The sequence below is a fragment of the Dendropsophus ebraccatus genome, chromosome 3 (assembly GCF_027789765.1).
Source record: "Dendropsophus ebraccatus isolate aDenEbr1 chromosome 3, aDenEbr1.pat, whole genome shotgun sequence".
Classification (NCBI taxonomy): domain Eukaryota; kingdom Metazoa; phylum Chordata; class Amphibia; order Anura; family Hylidae; genus Dendropsophus; species Dendropsophus ebraccatus.
The window spans coordinates 36,670,659-36,679,954 of NC_091456.1; the positions used below are offsets into that span (position 1 = coordinate 36,670,659).

Below are 9,296 nucleotides of genomic sequence, written 5' to 3' on the forward strand. Positions count from 1 at the left end.
TGTTCATTGTTTTGCTGAGATCAGATGGAGTAAACGATTATAGTAACAATGGCAATAACGATCATAGTAACGATCGTAACTAACGACATTATGTGTAATACGGTGAACGATTTCAGGTTAACGATAAACAATCTCATTTGCTACCGTTAATCGTTAAAATCGCTCCATGTAATAGGACCCTAAGAAAGGCAAAAACGCCTGGAACAGGACAAACAAAACATAGCAGGTTTAGGAAAGACACTGCAAAAAAACTAGAGTAAAATAACATAGATCTATTCCTTGGCCAGAAAAGGTAAAAAAAAAAAACAAAACTTTTTTTAAATACTTTGCTGTCCTAGTGCAACCTACATGGTACAGCCACTGGTCACAAGGTACACTCCATATTGTGCAGTGGAGAGTTGTGATGTGGTTGGGCACGGATGCACCCGCCTCAGAACTCTGCGGCACTAAAGATGATGCGGCCGGTACTGCAGTACAGGCTGGGATGATCTTTAATGAGACCGGCCGTTCCCTGACCCGGCCAGGTCACGGAACGGCCGGTCTCTTACTAGGTCTGAACATAGCCTAAACCTGTAGGTTAAGGACTTTTTCCTCATTGATAACAGATGAGGCCGTAGCTGTAGTACAGAGTGTTTCTGCAGGGCTATGGTGTCCCATCAGTCACATTGCACCACACCTGTTGGTACACAGTGGATGAAGCAATGCTTTGGCGGAGATAAGATGTTGTGTTGCTATGCAACAACAACACTTTCTATGCTGCCATCTAGCTCCAGCCCTGCTGACACCATTCAGGAAAACACTAGGGGGAAAAAAAATGCAAAAAGTTTAGTTTCTTTTTAAATAAATACAGCTCTCTGAAATGATTAGGTGTTCTCTAGGTTTATATTACATACATTATGGTAAACAGGGCTCGGAAATTGTTGCCAGATTACCCTGGAAATTACAAAGTGCAACGAGAAATGAAAGTTACAATTTGTGAACAGCCCGGCCATTGGTTTTCTGTATCTGTAACTTTAAAGCGACTCTGTACCCATAATCTGTCCCCCATAAACTGTTTGTACCTTCGGATTGCTGCTTTTAATCCTAGATCTGTCCTGGGGTCCGTTCGGCAGGTGATGCAGTTATTGTCCTAAAAAACAACTTTTAAACTTGCAGCCCTGTGTCAAATTGGCGCGGCCTACAGTGTCTATGCCTTATGGTGCGTTTACACAGGCAGATTTATCTGACAGATTTTGAAAGCCAAAGCCAGGAATGGATTTTAAAAAAAGTAGAAATCTCAGTCTTTCCTTTATGACCCGTTCCCTGTTTATGGTCTGTTCCTGGCTTTGGCTTCAAAAATCTGTCAGATAAATCTGCCTGTGTAAACGCACCGTTAGACTTGCACCACCCTTCCGTCCCTCCTCCCCCGCCCTTTTTACCATTAGGAATGCCCCAGGCAGGTTTTCTCCTATTCATCACCTGTCTGAACACTGCACAGGTGCTGGATCGTGAGGCACCTGTGCAGTGTTCACACAGGTGATGAATAGAAGAAAACCTGCCCAGGGGCATTCCTAATGAGGAGGAGGGTGGGGAGGAGGGACGGAGGGGTGGTGCAAGCCTTGGGCACAGACACTCTAGGCCACACCAATTTGACACAGGGCTGCAAGTTTAAAAGGTTATTTTTTTAGGACAATAACTGCATCACCTGCCGAACGGACCCCAGGACAGATCTTGGATTAAAAGCAGCTGACAGTACAGGCTGTTTTTTTCTTTTGAGGGGGGAAAGGTTGTGGGTACGGGGTCACTTTAAGAAAATAAAAACATATACCCAGCTGTATTAACAGCAGACATGCTGGATACACAGGGTTCTGGAGCAGACTTTACTGTCGGCAATCCAATACCCGTCATTCACAGTGTGTAGCTATGGAATGTAGTATAGCTACCAAGAAGAGCAACTATCAGCTGTGGAGCTGAAAGAGAGCTGGGTGTGCTAGACCCCAGCAGACTTAGGTAGTTTGCCTTGGTTCTGGGATATCCTTCAAGACATCAGAAATTCCTCTTCAGGAGAATAAGAGCAATGCAGCTTATTGTAGCCTTTATTCTGTGTAACACAGATGCATAACTACCTCTATATACATAAAGTGGTGGAGCCGGAGTAACCCATCAATCTATGGCACTGCATCTTTTATAAACAGACACGTCTAACATTTTTTTTTACATTATTCCCCACTGATTTAGATGGGAAATGTGTAATTTTCACTGCTAATGCAAATGAAACGGACACTTCACGTGGAGCGGAAACAATCAGGGTGGAATAATGAATCGGAGGTTTTAAACCCGCAGTATGTTCTCTATTTAAGGGAATTCTGCAAGGAAAAGCTACAGATTAGCCCAAGTGAATTACAATGGGACTAATCCACATGGAGATTCACTGGCACGTCCACTTCAGAAATCTAAGTTTCAGACTCAGGATTTCTGCAGCGTATTCTTTGGGAAATCTACATTGGACTTTTACAAAACTAAGGCATGCCCTGGGATTTCCAATGTGGATCTTGACATTGCGGACCGACGATTTGCAATCTGCATTCTGGCTACTGCCTGGAATCCATGATGAAAAGGGTCCAAAAATAGACATTTTTTTTCATCATGCAGATTTTTATATTAAAACATTATTTCAATGCAAAACAGACATCGATCCTGCACAGGATTCTGTCCCTGGTGAACATACCCTAAGCTTGGCAAACATCCCGACAATATAAAGTGATGGAGCTGAACCATGTTGCCTGGGCAGTATAAAAGTATGCTCCCCCCATCTCCAGTGCAGAATTTTCAATAGTTTTAAAGCTTATTATTATTATTATTATATCGATAGATAGGAGACAAACAGACAGACAGATAGATAAATAGAAAAAGAAACAGCATCTATATTTGGCTCCTTAATTCTTCACTTTTAGCGTACAAACACACGGCATATGCACTGCGTATTTACTGCTGCGATACGCAGCAGATTAGATCTAAGTAACTGAACACAGCATCAAATCTGCTGCGTATCTGCTGCGTATCTGCTGTGTGTGTTTGTACCCTAAAGAGCAACTCCAGCAAGAGAAAAAAAAAATCCTTCAAATTAACTGGTGTCCGAAAGTGCCAGAGATTTCAAATTTACTTCTACTAAAAAATCCCAAGTCTTCTAGCACTTATCAGCTGCTGTATGTCATAGCTATAGATAAATATATGAAAGACATACAGCAGCTGATAAGTACTGGAAGACAAGATTTTTTTTTTTTTTTTTTTTTTTTTTTTTTTTATAGAAGTAAATAATAAATCTGTCTCTTTCTGCCACCAGTTAATTTGAAAGATTTTTTTCCTTTTGCTGGAGTTGCTCTCTAAGTACAGTACTTTTTTTTTCTTTAACAAGGAGCAACGGTAATACGGTATATTAAATCTGCACACAACACTGTATACTCTTGCTTTACAACAATGTAAAGTGTGCAGGCTGAATAGTGGTACAGGTAAATAACGCAGTATGGAAACGCTGCCATCGTATCTTATCCCTTAGACCCATATTCCAGATGAAGCAGGTGGAGACAAGGGTGGGAATTACCATGTAACAACCTTTGTAACGCAGGCAGCCAGGATAGTCTGCGAGTCAGAAAAGGTTGAGAAACGAGATGTAAACACAGAACGGAGGTAATGCAACAAGAGTGTGTCACACAGACAGCTTGTACTGACAATTGTTCAGCAGCAAGTGACACATGGCAACACAGACAGGATCCGCTAATGAGAGGGGAGAGATATGTGACAAGCGTCTACCACCGTGACAACAATGCAGCAATGAGATGATGTCACTACACCATTACATTCTGGACATGGAAGGAGGTGTTACAACTGGAAGCGTTACAACCGGAGAATCATTTACATACAAAGCATTTCTATAAGGAATGAACGCAGAGTCCAGGAGTCATTCATAACCTGGCCACCAAGAAGAACTAGAAAATAACCCACAAAAGGTTATTCCTCATTCTTTGGATTTGTCCTAACATGGTGTAGAACACAGGTGTCAAACTCACGCCTTTCAGCTGTTGCAAAACTACAATTCCCATCATGCCTGGACAGCCAGAGCGGGAATTGTAGTTTTGCAACAGCTGGAGGGCGTGAGTTTGACATTGCCGGTGTAGAACATGATATCGATGATCATAAAACCATTAATCAGGAGGGAGAGATGGAGGTTGCTTGTCAGTGTCTGGATGATGGACAAGAGCAGAAAAGCGGCAACACATGTGCAGACACACGGCTCACTTAGGCTAATCCGGCCTGGTTTAACATCATGTAACAGAAAAGCCTTCTACAAGACTCACCGAGACAGTCACAATGATGGACCACGGAGGACACAAGACACTGACTGATGTGAGACGGATAAATAGCCTGCCGAGGTGCATATACGTCTAGTGTCAAACTCAGGCCCTCCAGCTGTTGCAAAACTACAATTCCCATCATGCCTGGAAAGCCAAAGCTTTTGCTGGGATGGGAAATGTAGTTTTGTAACAGCCAGAGGGCCTGAGTTTGACATCTGTGGTCTAGAGATATTGCCTATACCAGTAACGGTGAACTTTCGACACTCCAGCTGTTACACAACTACAATTCCCATCATGCCTGGATAGCCAAAGGTATGGCTTTGACTGTCCAGGAATGATGGGAATTGTAGTTTTGCAACAGCTGGAGTGTGGAAGGTTCGCCATCCCTGGCCTATACACACAACCCCATCAGCCGGCAATAGAAATAGCACAAGTCGTCTCCAGTGAATATAGGCGATTTATACTACACCTGGAAAAGCAGTGTGACAACAAGTATGAGCTACATTACAGCTCTGACTACCTAGTCATGTAGTTATACACTACCTGTAATAACCATATTACTCCTGGACACTTGGTGTAACATTCTGGAGTCTAGGAAAGCTGGGTTATTATAACTCGTCACCCATTCAGTGTCTTAATACGGCTGCAATGCATTGCTGTCAGTGTACATCTATTACATTCTGGTAGGACTCACTAATATATATACTGTATTCTGCAATACTGCTATGTTGGCTGTTACCCAGCTTTCCCACCTTCATGAACAAGACAGCGCACAGTCCATCTCTGCTGAGCGGCCGCTTATTAGTCCTACAGATGACTATTTGGTGGTAAAACGCTCCCCAATTCTCCTATATTCCCACACGGAGCAGTTACCCATGAAGCATATGCAGCCATATCACTCACTGGCGGCCTTGTAACTGCAAAGACACCGGCCACAACACGAAGATAAGACACAATAACATAGGAAGAAAGCGGAGCCTTCCGGCCTGAACTTCAATCCCTGAGGCAGATAACATGGACGGCAAAGGATTTCTCACTAGTCAGGTTTACACAAAGCGATTGCCAATAAGCAACATTTCTGACTTCTTTAGGGTACATTCACACTTACTGGATCCGCAGCAGATTTCATTTAAATAACTGAACACAGCATCAAATCTGCTGCGGATCCTGTAGGTGTGAATGCACCCTAAGGGTATAAACACACACGGCTTATACGCTGCGTATTTACTGCTGCGATACGCAGCAGATACGCAGCAGATTAGATCTAAGTAACTGAACACAGTATCAAATCTGCTGCGTATCTGTTGCGTATCTGCTGCGTATCTGCTGTGTGTGTTTGTACCCTTATGGTGCGTTCACACCTACAGGATCTGCAGCTGATTTTCTGCAGCAGATTTCATTTAAATAACTGAACACAGCATCAAATCTGCTGCAGATCTGCTGCAGATCCTGTAGGTGTGAACGCACCATTAAGGAGTATTTTCATGATCAGAAGTTATGGATAGAGCAGGAGTAAGGAACCTTGGCCCTCCAGCTGTTGCAAAACTACAACTCCCATCATGGCTGTCCAGGCATGATGGGAGTTGTAGTTTTGCAACAGCTGGAAAGCAAAGGTTCCCTACCCCTGGGATAGAGGATAACTAGTGAGGGTGATCCTGGGGTTGTCCACCTTGGATAAACTACTTCTGCTTAGGGTCCATTTACACAGAAAGATTATCTGCCAAAGATTTGAAGCCAAGGCCAGGAATGGATTTAATAAGGAGAAAAAAAACTCAGGCTTTCCTATATGACCTAATCTCTGTTTCTGGCTTTGGCTTCTGTCAGATAATCTCTGTGTAAATGGAACCTTATTCAAAACAATATAGGGCCCTACAATGGGCACCCCCAATCACCAGAGAGACCACACCACCACAATGTGACAGTCCCATTAGACATCATACAGTCGGGGTGATCTTTATTAGCTAGGACTAGAGATGAGCGAACCTGGAGCATGCTGGAGTCCATCTGAACCCGAACTTTCGGCATTTGATTAGCGGTGGCTGCTGAAGTTGGATAAAGCCCTAAGGCTATGTGGAAAACATGGATATAGTCATTGGCAGTATCCATCTTTTCCAGACAAACTTAGAGCTTTATCCAAGTTCAGCAGCCCCCGCTAATCAAATACCGAACGTTCGGGTTCGGATGGACTCGAACCCGAACCCTGTTCGCTCATCTCTAGCTAGGACAGTGTTCCACAAGCAGTAAGCTCTACGGCTGTTGCAAAACTACAACTCCCATCATGCCCCGACAGTCATAGTCAGTAACCGGAATTGTAGTTTTACAACAGCTGGAAAGTTGAGCTAGGGTGACAACCACAACAAAGCAAGAAACCAACTATCCCCTGCACATGTCTAATATAGGATAAAAAAGGAAACTGAGCATGTGAACAAGCCCTTTAAGCAGGGATGGGGAACCTTCGGCCCTCCGGCTGTTGCAAAACTACAATTCCCATCATGCCTGGACAGCCGAAGCTTCGCTTCGGCTGTCCAGGCATGATGGGAATTGTAGTTTTGCAACAGCCGGAGGGCCGAAGGTTCCCCGCCAACAAAGTTGCATCCGGACAATCTTAGACTGTGTTCACACATAGTAACTGGATCAGTATTATAAGCCAGACCACAGTGTTTCCCTGCATCAGTCTCCACAGCCTGATCAGTGTGACAGCTAATCGCTATGTGTAAACAGATCCCTTCCCCTCCATAGACTGACAGCCGCCTGTGTGAACAGGGCCCAGGAACATGCATGAGACATGAGGAGGATTACCAGAGAGAAGAGGTTAGAGTGACAGTCCTCCAGGCTCGCCCCGTTGGCCGCCCAGTTCGCCGCCGCAGTCATGATCCTCCCGGTGCCTGGCTACCAGAGCTGGGCATGTCTGAGGGCTGAAATCCGGGCTCCGATCCGAGAAGGGGGGCCGATCCTTCCTTCCTATGGGGGGCTTCTGCACACACACCGGGGATGCCGAGTCACAGAGGCCGGACGGATCCCACCATGTCGAGGAGGAAGAAGAAGAAGAGGAGGAGGGGGAGGAGGAAGAAGAGCCCGAACGGGGCCGCTAATCCGGCGCGGAGAAATGAGTCACCCGTGTGGGGGAGGGGCGGCCCGGGGGATGTGAGAGGAAGAGGAGGGGAAGGAAGCGCCGCGGCCTCCCCCAGCCAGTGCCGGGACCCGGAGAGGGGCGCTCCAGCCAGGGGCCCCCACCCCCGCAGGCTACACAGTCCGGGCCCTGTGACCAGGCCTCATCCGCTGCGGGAGACACACACAGCGCTGGGGCTGAGGGGGAGCCCGCCCCGTGTCACAGTAGGAGGCCTCAGGGGCCTAGTCCAGCAGCTTCCTCACTCCGTGGCGGCAGATCCGGGCCTCGCCGTGGGGCCTGTGCTCGGCCCGCCTCCTCGGGGGGCTCGCTGCTCGCCTCAGCTTCAGGGCTTCTCCCGCCGCTCGTCTCTCTCTCACACACACTGACCAGAGCTTCGCCTCTCTGACAGCAGCAATGGCGTCCGGCCGCGACAACACGGACTCTGATTGGCCCACAGCGCTCACGTGACGGGGCGGCGAAGAGGAGGGGGGGGCGCGCTGCGAGCTCCCGCTGTGTCTCTGGCAGGCCTCACGCCTGTGTGTGCCTTGCGGCGCCGCCAGAGGGCGCTGTGTGCATGGGAATCCTTTAAGCGCTCAATTGGAGGCTATTAATAATATTATTGTCAGCGCCGCTATTGTTGTCGGATCGGTAACGTTATTAATTGTTTAATCAAAGTGAGCGGTGCCGGGGCCACGGGTCCCCTGCCCTATTGTCTGCGGCAGCCTCCGGGGGGGGGGGGCCGTGTGAGGTACAATCCTCCGGCTGAGGCGAATCCGCACAATGGGAGCGGGGACGGTGCGCGCCATTCGGGGAGAAGAAAAGTGCGACATTTGGGCAGGTCTGCGACAGGATAGCGTCAAAGACGCGCCCGCCATTGTGTTACCGATCACATGCAATGACCGATCATATATGACGTCCGATCTGTGATCAATCATCCCGGAGGGAGGGGGGGCTGCCGGTGACAGAGCCGACCACCTCCCCGGGAAATACGAGTCCTTGAGCTGTCCTCTCCCGCCTATTACATGTCATTATCCAGGCTGGCATCTCCCTCTATAACCCGGCACATCTGCCCTTCAGGATCCTTGGAAAGCTGGGTGGCATCTAGTGGGACCAGTAGGGACATGCGACATATAGCTGGGATATTGACTGGGTGCCAGGACACATACACATGGAGTGCCCATCAGATCCTCCCATCCAGATGACTGCAGGGACATCCTTCATTGCATCCTGCTGTCCTGACATAGCGGTGCCCGCCTGGTACACCTCACATCCCTCCTGTCCTGACATAGCGGTGCCCGCCTGGTACACCTCACATCCCTCCTGTCCTGACATAGCAGCACCCACCTGGCAGACCTCACATCCCTCCTGTCCTGACATAGCAGTGCCCGCCGGGCAGACCTCACATCCCTCCTGTCCTGACATAGCGGTTCCCGCCGGGCAGACCTCACATCCCTCCTGTCCTGACATAGCAGCACCCGCCTGGCAGACCTCACATCCCTCCTGTCCTGACATAGCAGCACCCACCTGGCAGACCTCACATCCCTCCTGTCCTGACATAGCGGTGCCCGCCTGGTACACCTCACATCCCTCCTGTCCTGACATAGCGGTGCCCGCCTGGTACACCTCACATCCCTCCTGTCCTGACATAGCGGTGCCCGCCTGGCAGACCTCACGTCCCTCCTGTCCTGACATAGCAGTGCCCGCCTGGTACACCTCACATCCCTCCTGTCCTGACATAGCAGTGCCCGCCTGGCAGACCTCACATCCCTCCTGTCCTGACAGCGGTGCCCGCCTGGCAGACCTCACATCCCTCCTGTCCTGACATAGCGGTGCCCGCCTGGTACACCTAACATCCC

General features: G+C 48.3%; 1 protein-coding gene across 1 annotated transcript in view; it reads right to left on the bottom strand.

Annotated features, from left to right (window-relative positions):
* The window catches only part of MED13L (mediator complex subunit 13L), a 101,454-nt gene extending 93,566 nt beyond the window's left edge, over positions 1 to 7,888 (bottom strand). The window contains exon 1 of the mRNA XM_069961420.1: positions 7,131 to 7,888. Coding sequence (XP_069817521.1) covers positions 7,131 to 7,202 — 72 coding nt within the window. The 5' untranslated portion in view covers positions 7,203 to 7,888. The remainder of the gene's footprint in view (positions 1 to 7,130) is intronic.
* Positions 7,889 to 9,296: the final 1,408 nt, after the last annotated feature.